General features: G+C 46.5%; 6 protein-coding genes across 6 annotated transcripts; 3 read left to right on the top strand and 3 right to left on the bottom strand.

Moving 5' to 3' along the window:
• Nucleotides 1-2,866: 2,866 nt before the first annotated feature.
• On the top strand, nt 2,867-5,148 carry SERLADRAFT_418431 (uncharacterized protein; the record flags this gene model as incomplete). Its single annotated transcript, XM_007323727.1, has 11 exons — nt 2,867-3,153; nt 3,209-3,328; nt 3,383-3,506; nt 3,785-3,869; nt 3,911-4,002; nt 4,054-4,116; nt 4,162-4,218; nt 4,280-4,339; nt 4,392-4,549; nt 4,609-4,629; nt 4,677-5,148. 11 exons carry the CDS (start codon nt 3,116-3,118, stop codon nt 5,002-5,004), a joined length of 1,146 nt encoding a protein of 381 aa, XP_007323789.1.
• Nucleotides 5,149-5,680: 532 nt separating this feature from the next.
• On the bottom strand, nt 5,681-7,046 carry SERLADRAFT_418430 (uncharacterized protein; the record flags this gene model as incomplete). Its single annotated transcript, XM_007323726.1, has 4 exons — nt 5,681-5,906; nt 5,959-6,267; nt 6,380-6,681; nt 6,754-7,046. 4 exons carry the CDS (start codon nt 6,964-6,966, stop codon nt 5,834-5,836), a joined length of 897 nt encoding a protein of 298 aa, XP_007323788.1.
• A 63-nt stretch (nt 7,047-7,109) lies between these two features.
• SERLADRAFT_479327 (uncharacterized protein) lies at nt 7,110-7,832 on the bottom strand (the record flags this gene model as incomplete). Its single annotated transcript, XM_007323725.1, has 2 exons — nt 7,110-7,472; nt 7,553-7,832. The coding sequence occupies 2 exons, from the start codon at nt 7,804-7,806 to the stop codon at nt 7,361-7,363; spliced, it is 366 nt and encodes a 121-aa protein (XP_007323787.1).
• Nucleotides 7,833-7,963: 131 nt separating this feature from the next.
• SERLADRAFT_479321 (uncharacterized protein) lies at nt 7,964-9,146 on the top strand (the record flags this gene model as incomplete). The annotated part of the gene is given in 8 exon segments (XM_007323724.1): nt 7,964-8,105; nt 8,129-8,149; nt 8,163-8,167; nt 8,254-8,540; nt 8,597-8,641; nt 8,708-8,806; nt 8,855-8,963; nt 9,027-9,146. Coding segments are annotated over 5 exon segments (639 nt in total), but the record flags the coding sequence as incomplete, so codon positions are not given.
• Nucleotides 9,147-11,474: 2,328 nt separating this feature from the next.
• SERLADRAFT_479316 (uncharacterized protein) lies at nt 11,475-13,354 on the bottom strand (the record flags this gene model as incomplete). The annotated part of the gene is made up of 5 exons (XM_007323723.1): nt 11,475-12,261; nt 12,336-12,429; nt 12,515-12,607; nt 12,716-12,833; nt 12,922-13,354. The coding sequence occupies 5 exons, from the start codon at nt 13,299-13,301 to the stop codon at nt 12,227-12,229; spliced, it is 720 nt and encodes a 239-aa protein (XP_007323785.1).
• Nucleotides 13,355-13,655: 301 nt separating this feature from the next.
• SERLADRAFT_418426 (uncharacterized protein) lies at nt 13,656-15,792 on the top strand (the record flags this gene model as incomplete). Its single annotated transcript, XM_007323722.1, has 9 exons — nt 13,656-13,713; nt 13,993-14,075; nt 14,132-14,365; nt 14,436-14,464; nt 14,532-14,778; nt 14,829-14,867; nt 14,946-15,248; nt 15,315-15,610; nt 15,664-15,792. 9 exons carry the CDS (start codon nt 13,656-13,658, stop codon nt 15,710-15,712), a joined length of 1,338 nt encoding a protein of 445 aa, XP_007323784.1.
• Nucleotides 15,793-15,853: the final 61 nt, after the last annotated feature.

The following is a 15,853-nucleotide window of genomic DNA, read 5'->3' as shown; positions in this document are numbered from 1 at the left end:
GTTCTATATTTTCTTGTAACCTCGCTTATCTGACCACAATCCCCAAAGAAAATCTGCCTTGGTATCACCGGCCAAGATTGCACGACGACCTACGTCGTTCAGTCTCGCGACGCGTGCGGAGTTATCGCCGCGAACTTTGGGATTCCCCTCAGCACTCTTCTCGCTAACAACCCGAACGTGAATTCGGCTTGCAGCAATATCTACCCTGGTGAGGTGTTGTGTACTTCTAACCAAATCTACGTTCCACAAACTACTAATATCTCCCCCACGGGCTCCCCCACGAGCACCCCCGTACACTCCCCTGCGCCCTCCCACACGGACTCCCACACGGGCTCCCATACGACCTCCGCTGTGCGCCCCCCTGCGCCCTCCCACACGGGCTACCCCACGAGCACCCCCGTACACTCCCCTGCGCCCTCCCACACGGACTCCTACACGAGCTCCCATACGACCTCCGCTGTGCGCCCCCCTGTGCCCTCCCACACGGACTACCCCACGAGCACCCCCGTACACTCCCCTGCGCCCTCCCACACGGGCTCCCCCAAGAGCACCCCCGTACGCTCTCCTGCGCCCTCCCACACGGGCTCCCATACGACCTCCGCTGTGCGCTCCCCCACGCGCTCCACTGTCCCCTCCCTGCATACCATTGGCACGATAACTGCTCCTGAGATGGCCACTCCGTAGGCATAAACACAAAAACTTGGGTCTCGATTAACGCTCCCCGAACATGAGTTCTTACTGATATATACACCGGAGTGGTGTTATCCACTTCTTTCCAAGTTGGCGGTTTTGGTGGGGGAGATTCCCAAGCAGTTAAAAGCAAAGGGTGTTGAAAGTCCAGATGAAGGAATTACAATGGGCATGTAAGCGATCTGTGGATATTTGTACTGATGTATGAAATGGCAAGGATTTTGGTTTTTCGAAATTTTTTTTCTGAATCGGTCTTCATTTAGCTATTTTCTTTAACTGAATGAGTGTCAGATACCCGTGTATGTAAGATGACCAGTGGGCTTGATGGACTCCTCGAATTGTATCGTTCTTCATTTGTCTCTCTTTTGCAGAGGTTTTTGTCTATTTCAGGACCCATCTTCATGCCAAGGTCAACGCGCAGTCAAGAACGTGAGGTGTCCCATTGCTTTTGCTGCGCAGCTCATTCTCAGTAGTTGCTCCAGTCGCCGGACACACTCATCATCTGCTTGATCCATCCCTTGTCGTTGATCTTGCGAGCAATGCGGACCACAACAAAGCCTTCCAATATCTTACAACTCACACCTAATTTTATCGCAATTCCCCCATTCCTGTTGAAGGAAGGACGAGGTGCATTTTCGATCCTGCGGCCGGCTATTGTTTACTTCCTCTCTGGATGAGCCCTGGCCTCTACATCCTGGGTTTATCTTTGCTAAATTCTTCCCGCTTGTAGAATATATGTCGTCTATTCCGCGATCAACGTGTACTATTACACACAGATGACTGGTGACGCCAAAAATCCTCCAACCCCCCTCGCCAACTCAGGATTCTCACTCTTGGCGGTTAGTCCTCCACCCACACGTCCATATGTCATTCACTTACAGAGTCGTTTTAGACGCGGACCCCTACATTCCCAACGGTTACGGTGCTCAGTAGTACACTAACCAAAACAACTTGTAAGCTCATAAATTACAGTTGACCGTGTTGCTCAGTCCCTATTCCTTAACAGCTATCGCTCTATCAGGAATATTGTCATCGACCTTCGTCAAATGCCTGCAACTACTTCCGCTATCAGGTTGCATTGGAAAGCTTCTCAAGCCACGTCTTTGATGAACATAGTGGTTGAGATGTCCACCACCTCTGGAAATTACTATCCGTGAACTTCATCGTATCAATCGTATCATTCTTCTCCTTCAAGTCCTCGGAAACATGGAAAGCCCAGAGGAAATGTGCAGTGGCGAGCGATGGATAGCGAAGTCATGGCCTGGGCATCCCGTGTTGACGGGAGAAGACACGAGTGGAAATGCGCGCGTTAGAAATTTCGTAAGACACGAGGGGTCCTGAAAATCAATAAAAGACAAGAAAAAGCCCACCTCTGTCCAAACCCGTAATTGAAAACTTCATGTCGTCCCTGAGCCTAAGCATGATATGGTAAATAGGACGCAAGGGTACAAAACACACCTGATGACGGCCTATGACAACGTAAACATCTCAACCTCTACGCAGCAAGAAGACAGCCTGAGGTCCGTGCTGTTTTGTCCATTGTGCGACCTTGAAAGATGCGCTGGGAGACATGTGTTGGGGGTGGGTCAATATAACCACTATCTACCAGGATACTTACATGGATGTGGAGAAGGTCTTTTTTGACCAAACCATTGTCTACAGAGTGTGAATGATATAGCGGGTGCGTTGGTTGTGTCTCCGACCGTGAGCTCGTTGCGAAAGATAGCTCGTGGGCCATACAATTGAAAGGAGTGTTGAGGGAGTCACTCAGACTGTAACTGCGATGGGGAGTTGATTAGATAGCGGTGGCTATGGAGTGTAAATTTAACTTAGGCGGTGTCCTGTCATGGCTTCACTGACGCTGGCATGATTGAATCAACATCAGGTCTTAGGCTTCCTGTCATCATGATAATCTGTTGGCCCGACCGTTTCATCAATATCAGACTCTTTTTTGGTCTGTCCGAACTCCTTGCGATGGTGGCGGTAGTTGCAATTCCCGCACCCTTCTGTCCCGTACCGTAACTTTAGTCTCCACTTCTAATTCAAGATTCAAAGGAAGACTCAATATTTTTGAACGCATGTTGCGTGGTTCGTTCACAGATGCTATCGTTGGCCTTCAATCCGGTGGTAGTAGCGAATATCTTCGTTGTAATCCCCTCGGTTACCCACTAGGCGCTGAGTCACTTTTTTTCAGCACGAGGCAATGCCTTTTTACGCAAAGCTATGTGTACTAGATCACTAGCATGCCGCATCTTGAACTTACGACTATCTGTTGGGTCCTTCTGATTCCAGCAACAAGCACAGCATATCAATGGCTCGGAGTCTAATGTACTGCCGTTGGTTCAGGTAGTATAAAATGTGATTCAAATACATTTGAAAAGTGCTTTGCTATATCGCTACTCCCCCAAAGCCGCCTGAGCTTACAATGGATGTTTCAGGAGTGGCATTGCTTTGTACCAATAAGTAAGTATATGCCCTTACCTTACACACAACGTGTTACCGTGCTCACTTTTTGTAGTTTTAGTGCAATTGAACCAGAAATTGATAACCTATCCCAACCATCTAACCTTTGGTATTTCTACACTTCAGCCTATACCACTGTATATATTCGAGATACCTCACAGTCTTCTCCGACACCGTACGTTCCTTGGCTTATTTTGCTTGTTTGAAGTACTTCCTGGATGCAATGTAGGGACACGTTTGTTGTGGGTAATTTGAGACCCCCCATCCAGTCTGGTGGAACTAACTGGGCTGGTGTCAGGGCCTCGGCTATGGGTTCAGCTTTCTTTTTTTTGGAATCCTTGTCGTTCAGGGTTGTAAGGGCACCATCCCTTCGTTATATCGCTATTTATAAAATTTCCGTGCTGCAGTCATATATCAAACAAGATTCCCCAGTGATACAAAGGCGATGAAATGCTTTGGTAGGTTCTGCCTCCCAAATATGTTCCAAAGTAGGACCCTTTGATAGAGTTCTCTAGTCTGTGTGATCCTCCTTCTGGAAACATTGAGTTTCGCGTTTACTCTTGTCGGATTTATCGATGGATTGTCTCGTTCATGTGTTTCATGTTCCATCTATCCATTCGCGGATTTACAGGTTTACCCTTTCTCTTGTGGAGGCTATTCTCCAACAGTGGAGCCTGTATGGTCCTTTGTGGGCCTTTCAGCTCTAACAGGTTTGAGTATGTCGTTCCTCTACTACTTGAATCTGTTTTCTGAACAGTGGGGCTAGTATCTTCTATGGTACACGGCTTTTTTTGCTGGAGACTTTGGGTCATTAGCAAGTCGCTTATTGTACCCTGCGTGGTCATGACGGTGAGCCAATGCATAATAATTACCTTATCTCTTGCATAATGAAGTTTTTAGATATCGTTACTTCAATGCATAATGGTAATATATGAGGCCATTGGCAGCGCCATCGTAGGTGTAGTAAGTGCCTCTTGTGAAGGCTGTCGATGACAATGTTTTCTACAGATATACAGCCTTCCGACAGACTCTCTGGGTGGAACCCCAACAGCCTGGGGTAGCTATGTATGTGCCAAGGTGTCTTAATGATACGCCATTCTGACAAGGAACATTTTCACAACACTAGTTGTGGCTAGGCGGCAGTCTTGTGTGTGATGTGATTATCACCGTGCAAACAACCAGACTGGTTAGTACATCCCTGATATTCTTTCCTTGTGATGTTGTTCTATGATCTCTAGCTTTTTAGAAACAAATCCGCTTCGGAATTCAAGAAGACAAAATCGCTCCTCACCAAGCTTATTAAACTGACCATCGAGACTGGAATGGTTACCAGTGTAGCCACATTGGTAGAGTTGATAATGGCCGTAAAACTATCCGCTTATTATCATTTTCTAATGTACGACTGTCTTCAATTTCTTCAACCAAGTTCTTGCTGACTTTTTGTTAATATTCCAGATTTTATTCACTTTCTAAATTGTAAGGTGTCTATTTTATCACCGCGCTCACACTGATGGAATTTGTAGATATGCTAACTGCATGATGGCTACTTTAAATGCTCGACTGGTGTTGAGCCGTGACACGGATCAGCTTCAAGTCTCAACAACAATCTTTGAGGCACCTCACAGGAATGGAGCTTTATCTTCTTCACTACGCTTTCGACAGGAATGTCAAGAGTGTCGCCGTCGGATAGCCAACCCAGTCGCAGATGACGAGCCAAAGCATTTCTCAGAAAGCGAGGACAATGGATCCCGCGATCATGAAACTCTGCCTACGTTTACGAGGTCAACCTTCCGAATATCTGAAGTCACAATCATCGAACCACTCCCATCTGAAAGCTCGACGGAAGATTGAGTGATGAAGCTGACATATATCCCATACTATGCAATACTTGGAGTTGATACTGGGCGTTCATTGGCAGATAATTTATATACTATGCTTGTACTACGTCATAAAATGAGCTGCATCACCAAGCATGCTCTCTGGATAACTGTGAAAACACAACCTTTGATTTAAAATATCACATGAAGCTTGAGGCCACAAGACTATTCGGTTTTAGAGAGTTGGCGCTCTTGCTGTTGTTGGAAAATTTGCTCACAGGGTGGCGGCGACGACGATGTAAAGTCTTTTGCGTCCTAGCGCGAGTGCGTCGGGGGACGCGGGCTTGATTACTAACAGGGAAGAGTCGAAGTCGTGCCAGAAGTTAGTCGGTGTAGTACTGGCACAATCGATGCTCTCAGCCAGAAGTGCGATGCTCATCATGGGCAGTGGTGATCTCCTTGACTTCCGGTTACAACTTGTAACTAGCGCGAGGCTAGGCGTTCAAGGTTTCAAGTTCATGCGTGTGCAGGATGTTCGCGGGCGCGCCTGCTAGCATCGCTATGATGGCGGACAGGTGAGGCAACGTATCATTGTTAGCACTGGTGAATTGCTTTGCATTTTCTACTGATGAAAAGTGAGCATGTCTGTCTTGCTGACCACCATCGTAAACAGGCGGGGGCTATGGAAATGGCAAGACTTTAGTACGTTAATCTCTTGGCATGTCCCTACCTGAATTTAACGCTTCTCTTGTAATCGATGCTGCGAATGATAGTAGTTTTATCACAATGTCCGTTTGAGAGGGAGGGGGAAGTGCAGATTGATCACATCGTGTGTAACCGTGTCTCGTGTCCCCCAGATCACCTCATGCATTCCTGAGCAGATTTTCCACAGCACTCGATCTCGATACAAGCTTCACCTTGAACGGAAGAGGATACCTAAGGCATCTCAATATTCAGCAACTATAAATAGTCAAGGAAAGGTACGCACTGGATAGCCCCGCTAGAAAACTGTACAGATTCCCACTTTGCTGCTTTATCCTTGACGATACTACCATCATCGTCTACCATCGAGACTTGAAATGCCCAAAGAAGTGTAGACACATAGAGCCATACGCCAGAATCCGCCAAATGCATATCAGGGCATATCCTCCTGCTGAATCCGTATGAGAGAGAGCCAATGGCGAGCCCAGACCGGCCTTTAATGTCTGGATGGGTTGGGGTGCCTGTTTCGGGAAGGAAACGAGCGGGATCGAAGGATAAGGGTGATTCATATATGTCGGGATCGCGGAGCATGTTACTAATGACAATATGCCAGAAGGTCAAAACAAGTTACAAACTACGCTCTCAGATATATTGATCTTCCTTATCTGAGGTTTGGAAAGATAGTAACGCCCTTCGGAATAAAGTACTCGCCAATCGTCTCGTCTTCCATCGCCCTGCGAGGAATGGCTGTGGATCTCACGGCAAGCTTGATAGGAACTCTGAATGATGGTTTGGGTAGTTGGGTAGATGATTTATTACCGATGGGAACAACAGGTATCAATCTCATACATTCGTTAACAAAGGCCGTCACGTAAGGCAAGTTAGGACGGTCGTTCATCTCTGGCATACGCTCTTGTCCCACGATTTGGTCTAGTTCTGATTGAGCGAGCGCTTGAGCTTCTAGATGGAGAGACGCTGCGTGAAAGGCAGTCTTGATGGCTGCGATAGTCTGTTTATTTGTTTATTTTTGCCGTTCGTTGGTAATGTAGTCTGGACACCAAGTTGGAAAAAATGTGCATACCGTATCAGATCCGCCAGTGTAGGCACTCATAGCAGTCCATGCTATAGATTCCTCGTCTTCGGGGGTGGGGTCAGGAGTAGTCGTGAAACAGTGATCCACGTAGGAGATCTGTGGAAGACCCATAACCTCCAAAGAAGATATACCAGTAAATGCAGATGGGCTATACGGAAGATTCCTTACGATCCTTTCCCGGACTTTGGAATAAGGAAACATAGTCAATTTGACTAAATTTTCTCGAGCTTGTCTAGCCTCTTTTTTGAATGACACGAAAGGCGTAGACTCGGGAACGAATTTTACTTGATTAATATTGATCTATGTTAGATGCTACAGGCTTAAAATGGAGGGACTCGAAGACTTACACCATGGTATCTAGTCTACTATGTAAGCAATTGAAACAAGTGCTTTAGCAAAAAGGGCATGCGCCTCGTCTGCGTCATGTATGTACTTTTCCATGTCTTGTTTCGACAAGCCGACAGTCAGACGTTCACTGCCTCTATTTTCACCTTGGACAATAGATTCAGGGCCATAAATGATGCTGACGACATTCATGCCTATGACCTGTCGAATGACTTCAAGAAACTTGTATCCAGAATGCGACTATCCCGCGTCAACAGGCTTGTGCACGCATGTGTGGAAGAGCGTGGTGGCAAAAACAGATGCCGATTGTTCTTGTGTTGGACAGAGAGTGTCGAGTGAGAAGACAAGCCGACACGAAGCGTCTAGAAAGGAAGGCGTGTAAGTACGGGTGGCCCGTGCACCCCTATATACCATCAGAAAAATCCTGGTTCCGTTCTCTTACCTACTTATAAAGAAGGCCTGGTTGCCACGTATCACCTCAGAGTCTACTACGAGATCTGAGGTGTTGGCACGTTTATCGAGGAGTTCGAAAGCTAATTTATGGGTGTTAATGACGAAAACGTCCTGGGTGATGGATGGAACAGTGACGAGCTCTGGTAGGGAGTCTTGTATGCGCATATATAGCCATGTAGGGTGACTATAGCTGCATCTGTGTAGTCGTCCTTTTGCTTTCATTCTAACCGGAACGACCATCATCACAACAATTCATCATGCGCTTGTCTGCGATGGTGATAGAACAACCGACACAACATTGTGAGTTTGAAACCCCGACCAAATACTTGCTTTACCAGATACAACGCGAGTCGTAACATGTACATCAGTTCTGCATGTCAGTCAGTACAGTCACAGGAATATTTCTGTCGACAATAATACAAAGACATGAAAGCCAATCAGCATAGAAGGATTGCGAACGTGAAGTTCGTCTGTCATCATGATGGGGTTTTATCTAGGCATCAGCGCTCGTCGCTCATCAATGCATCAACACCGCTACCCATAGCAGATTCAGCTACATCGCTCCAAGCTAACAGCTATAAATCCGTTGCCAAGTTCAACACTTGACGTAGTCACATCCCTAGGTCTCGCTGGGTATCACGAATCTGTCTGTCTCTCGCAACATGGCAAACAATTTTCCAGTCACCACCGCTCAGGTTGTGGCCCTCTTCATGGAATGCATATTGTATGGCATTTATCTCGTCACTCTCGTGCAATGTCTGCGCGCCCTCTTGTGGTCCGACTCAAACCATGCCTTCAAGTCGAGGAACACGGTCAACTGGCCTATGCTCGTAGTCACCCTCTTACTATGTACTTTTGCTACTCTTGATGTCGCCTTTGGTCTTCGCCATAATCTCGTAGCCTTCGTCTACTACACTGGCCAGGGTGGAGCTACAGCAGAGTTTGAAAATATCTCCTACTGGGTAAATGTCATGAAGGTACACTTACACCTTTTCTCTCCCGCCCGCAATTCTAATCGAAGCCTGATGAGCAGGCCGTGTGTTATGGGTTTCAAACGTTGATTGGTGATGCCATGTTGGTAAGTAGGGTTTATTTCCGTGCACGCGTTAATACTACTTCAACGAATGGATATCCTCCATGATAGATCTATCGCTGTTACCTTGTATATGGCAGAAACTGGAAAATTATCATTCCCTCGTTCATGATTTGGCTTGCTAGCTTCTCATGTGGCGTTGTAGTAATTGTAAGTATGCCCCGTTTACTCCTTATCACGACTCATCTCATCATCCAGATCACTTTCTCAACGCTTGACACTAGCGCCCTCCTGAATGTAAGCCAAGCGGAGCCGTACGTAGATTCTCTACTCGGCACAACCCTGGGTGTGAATTTCATAACTACATGTGAGTCATCTTTCTAGCTCTGCGCATCTTGTGTGTCTTGTTTCTCATGGCTTTGCATTTTAGCTTTGATAGTATATCGTATATGGTCTGTCGATAGGCAGACAGCAAGCATGGCGGCCAGCACTAGCTCCCATCGAGGCTCGCATTTGAAACACGTTATTCGCATCGTCGTCGAATCTGCCGCTTTGTATGCTGTTTCCGTTCTCATCTATGTATGTACTTATGCGGCCAGCAACAATGCCAGCTATGTAATCTCGGATAGTGTAAATAAATTTCCTGCTAAGCTTCATTTATTCAATGCTGACTCTTTTTTTCTCAGATTGTTCAAATCGTAGGCGTGTCTTTTAACCTCATCATCATCCGCATCACTTCAGGTCGATCGTTTGAGAACATGACAGCTGTTACTTCCACACTTCCGACCATAAACGTTGACAAACGGAGGACAATGCAGAACAGCATCCCACTATCTACATTCCAAAACTCTCAAGCCAATACTACGGACGAATCGAGTTCAAGTTCGAAACTGCCTAGCCTTGGAATCAATGTTTCTCATGATGTTGATTACGCCATGGACCATGACAGCGTTCATGTAGGTCATGCATCAAGTGATGTCGATATGAAGCCGGGACACTGGGATGGCACTTGATTTTGATAGGAGATTAGGATCATCACGAGCGACAACGTTTCAATGAAGATACCTTTGCTGTAGTATTATTGGTTTTTGGTCTAAGTGTATCTTGCACATTATGCTGATCGCGCTGGGCGTCTATTCATAGCAAGGCTGAAAAAAAAAAAGTTGTACTCTTTGTTTACTTACGCAAAATGATGATCGGGTACACATTATACAGTGTCACTCGATCTCCGGATAGCACTCCTTGGGAGAGTTCAAATCTTTGTTAAAGCTGCGTTGTCGCGATTTCTACTCAGATCCGACCGTAATTCGAGTCTGTGCTTCTAGGCTGTGTAACTAATCAAATTTCAAAGGTCTCGATGAACTGAGTTGAGTGGAACATCTCTCGTATTCATGACTACTGGTGTTCCTCGTCGGATCGGTACTAATCATCAAACGGATCGTACTTCGTTTTTGACGTCAGGTATTCATTCCCTGCAAGCTTTTCGGTGTGGGTAGTGCCCATTCTCTCAAGCAATTGTCCTGAAACTCATAAACGTTAAAAATGTAAACTGATTTCTGATCATGCCAGTGTGATCCTACTACGCGGGTATATATCTCTCCAGTTGATGTCATTCGTAAGCTTTATCATCTCATAGCATATATCCAAAAACCTTTTCAACATAGCTTTTACACGTACAACATATCAGTTTATTGTTGTTCGGAAGGGTAACGAAGTCCGTGGAAACGAATTTGATGCCTGTCAAAGACATCTTCAGTGTCAGTCAGTGCCTGTCATCATGTCGTCCCACAGCTTCAATACAGTCCCCGGGCTCTTCTGTCATTGATGCACTCGTTTTAGCGCTCACGGGCATTTATTTTGAACGCCTCAGCATCATGATGTATGCTGATGATCACGCTTTCCCTGGTCTCTACTTCGCAAAAACAGCCCTCCTTTTCTCTGTATGGCGGGGCCCATTATTCTACCGTGACCAGTATAACCAACGGACATGGCTGGTCCCCCCTCATTTGAATATCATCGCAATATTTCCATTCCATCCCCGTCCTAAGGCGAGCTCAGGCCGATACAGGAATAAAACCTAACACATGATCACCGAGACGCCTCGTCCGGTCTTGGACCTGCTCTCTCATCCGTTTACGTGCCGAACGTTGAGGCGCAGTCGCCATTATGACTGCGTAGGAGTTGCAGTAAGTGCCTTGGACGTAACACTGACTCACCTGTCAAAATTCACTCTCTCACCTTGTCCACACAGCTTCTGGAGGTGGTATAAAAACCCGCACTTTGTTGCCCTCCATACACCAGTCTCCAGCCAGACGTCCGTTTTTGACACTTACCTTTATAACATCTTATTTTTGTCTTCTTCCGCCCTCAAGATGTTCATTCCTAGGAAATCCGTCGTCACGTTCGCAGTCCTCTTCGCTGCTTCAGTCGGTAAGCTTATCTCCGTATCATAATTTGAGTAAAATATATTCATCTGACTTACCTCTTTGATACCTTCCTAGTCACTGCCCAATCCAACTGTGACCGCTTTTACATAGTCCAGCCTGACGAGGACTGCAATAGCATCTCCGCTGCACAGAACGTGTCTACGTGAGTAGCTCCACCAAAGTCGTTGCGCGTATTCTTCTGTTGAAACTAAATACACACACCTTTTTTTCTTCAGGTATCAGCTCGCGACTGTGAACGCAGGTGTCATCAACTCCTTCTGCAGCAACTTGTTCGTTGGCGAGGTAAGTTCATAAATCTTCGCTCAAAAAATCCTGGCTTGTATTTTGAAGGGATGAGACGTGCTTGTCTTTCCTTTTCCTTTGTTGTTTTGCCAATCAATCAATCTGACATGGTAATCCTTCAAGGACCTTTGTCTCGGTATTGCCGGCCAAGACTGTCAGACAACCTACGTCGTCCAGTCTCTCGACAGCTGCGCAACCATCGCCGCAAAGGCCGGAATACCCGTCAGCACTCTCCTTGCCAACAACCCCAACATTAATGCGGACTGCACCAACATCTACATTGATGAAGTGTTGTGCACGGCTAGCGAAATTTATGTGTATACGACTACCTCGGAGTCACCCACTACCACATCCACGATCGTGCAACAGACCACCTCAGTGAGAATCACTATGGCGTCAACGACTTCAGCATTACCCAGTCCAGTTACGTCCACTGTGGTATCATCCACTCCATCCTCTGTGGTATCATCCATTCCATCCTCGGTGGCATCATCCGCTCCATCCTCGGTGGCATCATCCGCTCCATCCACTGTGATCACAGCTACCCAAGTGACATCTATCGCGTAACTCACGAATGACCCGTATGTGAGCGGCACTTACTGTAACACCTATTCGGAGCTGTGTCTCTTCATAGACATAGGTGGATTCAATTGAAAGCGGAGGGAATCAATGAATGGGCTTTTGAGCATCCTGGTACACATTTAGATCTTTTGCTGTAGCTCGTATGACTGGGTTTTCGTGGGACTGAATTTTATTTAAGTGTTCTTAGACAATTATTCAGTAAGACGTCGGAAGAAACATCAGGCACGACCCGGCAGAGACGGCTGATCGCATGTAGTCCTATCAGAATACCTCGCAAGTGAAATGACGTGAAATACAAAACGAGAATACAAAACTAAAATCATGAACTTTTTGGCAGCTTTACTTGGAACGTACCTGTGCCAAATTAAGAATACAACATCAGCCCGTATTAAAATATATAGCCGCCATTAAAACTTTACAGGACGTACATTGTGGAAGATTGGTTATTTCGGGTGTTACTGTACCGTGTAGGCCCATGCGCGATAGTGCGCCTTTGATGATACCTGCAGACATTGCGACGTACTACTCAACGTCGTGGGGTAATGAAAGACGTAGATCAGCATGGTTAGGTATATACGCAAGGACTGTGAAGAGCAGCACAACGTACCACTCTGGCTTGCTTAGTGGCTTCACCCCGACCTTCATATGAAGAGATGCGTGAGATTGGTTTAAAAGCGTTGTCCTGTAGCACATAGACGCCCTGTACCGCAACAAAAGTTAAGTCGTAAGTAGCGATGTTTATAGGTCAAAAATCCAGTTCCATGTGAAGCTGAATGCAGCTTGGAAGAAAGCAGGATGGGGCACCTACACGGTGGTTTGTCCGCAGATTATCGACTTGCTTATCCCAACAGGATGTCCAAACGTCTTTGCAGATGAACTTGATCGCGTCCAGAGTTTCCCCAAACAGCGGTCTGTCACGACACAGCCTACAAGACAGCATATTCGACACGATTGCCATTCGTTACGTCTGATCAGCACGATGCCAGAACAGATACGAAACAAAAACGCACCCACCGCTCCGTAAAGTTTGCACCCACATGCGTCCCAATTGCCTCCAACCGCGCTCTAACCGCTTCCTCCTCCACATCCAGCACGACTGACCTTCTGTCTCCACCCATCGTGCTCCCCGTCGATTCCCTCTGGTTTTTGGTCGAAGGTGGAGGTGCCGGGGTGGGGAGAAGGCCAGCTTCGGTCATTGCGCGCTCTGTCTCCTTTGCACGTGTTGCTGCGACGGCTGAGGAAGCTCGGAGGGCGTTGACCGCTTCGATGAGGAAGTAATCCATTGCTGCGCCATCGACGAGACGAGCGGGTGGGTCTGAAAGAGTGGCGAGGGAGAGGGCGGGGGGACCGCCGCTAGAGGGCCCTGCACTTTGGAACGAGTTGCGGGAAGACATGAATACTGTCAGGCGTTGTTACAGTAAATGTATTGTGGTAATGTGCAGTCGATAAGAGTAACAATTGTGGCTGTGACGCTTTTCTGACAATCCCACTGGCATGTTTCATATTTCCCGCTCTTCCACTGCACCTTCACTCGATGATAAAAATGAAAACCACGAGATTCACTGACTACGGATAACAATATCCACATGAATAAAAAAACATATCTGTTTGGCTTGCTAGTACTACGGTTGGACATCCAAAGCCAGGAACTTGTCCATGAATCGTCAGCGTGTCAGCACCACATCCTGACATTATTACTCTAGCATGACCACGATAGCTATCCAAGTCGCGCATAAATATTGGGCATAATGACACTCTCAGCTTCAAAAACTGTCACGCGCTCGGGAAAATGTCGAATATGTATAAGTGAGTTGTCAGCTTGGCGTCCCCACCTCCGACCTGAACAAGCTTGACTTTTAACACGTGTAGTTTAACTATATTATGCGTGTTCGTGAGCCATAGATGCAGTGGACAATTTGTTCGCTTAAGGTCTGATTCTGGCGATCAGATAGTAATCCGAAGGTTTGTCAGATATTTCAGAGATCCCAGTGAATTGACCCCCCTCCTCCCTGTCCCTGGCTGCATTAGGTCCCCTAGCAAGAATATCTGTGTTTTGTAAATGTTGGTATTCATACCAACCCACAGTGATACACAATGCAACACATTTCTGGGACAACAAAGGGCCAGTTGACTGGCAATTTTCAGAAGCCACATCGATGATGAACACCGTAAGTTTACTGCTCTATTTCTTCGACGCCATCTGTGTTCTCAAACTATAACCCAGAGTTTGCCGCAGTCCTTGCGTACATGGAGAGAAATGAGCGTTGTGAATGGTCTGCACTGGTCAGAAACTTGGGAGTCTCTCCGTCCATACTTCAAGGAAAAAGGCTACGATCTTTATCAAATCAGGAACCCTTCCGCTTCCTGCATTCCTAACGGAACACCGCCACCACCCAACAGCGATTCTTTTGGGTTGTATGGGGATCGAGGTAACGACTTCAACGTGCAATTTGAACGCGTGAGCCATGGTTACGCACACGAGTCTATTTCAAATGACATGCTTTCTGATGGACAATTATCACCCATAGTACGCACAAGCATTTGCCGCTCGAGATGCGTATGTTTGAGCTTTTCTTTTCTCCGTGTCAAGTTGTCTAACTTGAGGTCAACCTGACTCTCATCAGCCAAAATCGTAACGTAGTTATCAAAGTCGTCGCAAAAGAAAACGAAGAATGCCGCGAACTAGAGATCTTGAAAATGCTAAACTCAGAACCTTTGAAGTCTGACCCGTGTAACGCGACGGTGCCCGTTCTCGAGTTTCTTCAGTGCGAGGACTACCATTTTGCCGTGATGCCGTTCTGCGACCGATGCGAGGAGCCTCCTTTTCGAAACATCCACGAGTGTCTCGACTTCGCCGAGCAAGTTTTGAGAGTGAGTTATACCATATCTAATGCTTCTCGTGGTTCTGAAACTTGTTGTAGACTCTAGCATTTCTTCATCGAAACCGTATAGCACATTTGGTGAGTTGGATTTTACATGCTACAATCTTTTCTAGAGAGGGAGTGAGGGCGAGAAAACTAATGTTCTCAACTCAATAGGATGTTGCTTTCGAAAATATTGTGATCAATCATCACGGGAAAATACCATACTTTGACTTAAACTCTCGTGCCTGTGGGGCTCCTGAGCCAGTGTTCCGATCTAAATTTCCTGTAAAATACTATTTCCTGGATTTCGGGTGCTCTGCTACATTCTCTCCATCCTCACCACTGAAGTCATGCCTCGTGGCGCCATTCAATTCGATCCTTGAGCAACGGCCACAAGAAGCACAAAAATCGAAACACTTCAACCCCTTTGCGGCGGATGTTTACCAGACGGCAAGGCTTTTTTACACATGGTTTATTGTGAGTACAAATAATATTACAGTTTTCGTACGCGTTGATAAGATCATACTTTGCTGACGGTTATAGAATATTTTGCCCGATGTACCTGGATTCCTAGAACTGCTACAGGACATGTCGTCCTATAATCCATCTAACCGCATCTCAATAGACGAAGCTTTAAAGCGATTTTCTGCGTTGCGATCCAATCTCCCATCTTCCGCAGACGATTATGAGGATTCGAATTTATCCAAGCCACAATCTATCAATCTTCTCGACTACTATCCCCTCGTTCCGATGGGGTTCTGGCGCATGCTACGCGACATTCTGCAAACAGGCGACATGTGGCTAGCTTGCCAGTTCGCATGGTATATAGTGAAGATATGGTGTGCATCCTCCTTTTACGACACAGCACGCATTATTTACTGGTTTCCGTTAGGTTTCAGGAACATTTGAATAGCAGAGAGATCCATGACAAGCACGCTTAAATGATCAGTCTGTCACAGCGTTTGTGCGTTTGCGTAGTTATTCACTGTGCAGCACTTGTGTGGTGTTGTATGCGTGAAATATATTGCTGTCCTAATGTTTCCTTCTTGTACCGCTCAACAACCCGATTTACTTTCCTGGTT

The sequence above is a fragment of the Serpula lacrymans genome, assembly GCF_000218685.1.
Source record: "Serpula lacrymans var. lacrymans S7.9 unplaced genomic scaffold SERLAscaffold_16, whole genome shotgun sequence".
Classification (NCBI taxonomy): domain Eukaryota; kingdom Fungi; phylum Basidiomycota; class Agaricomycetes; order Boletales; family Serpulaceae; genus Serpula; species Serpula lacrymans.
The sequence above is the reverse complement of the archived record's forward strand: the minus strand, read 5'-3'. Positions and strand labels throughout refer to the sequence as shown.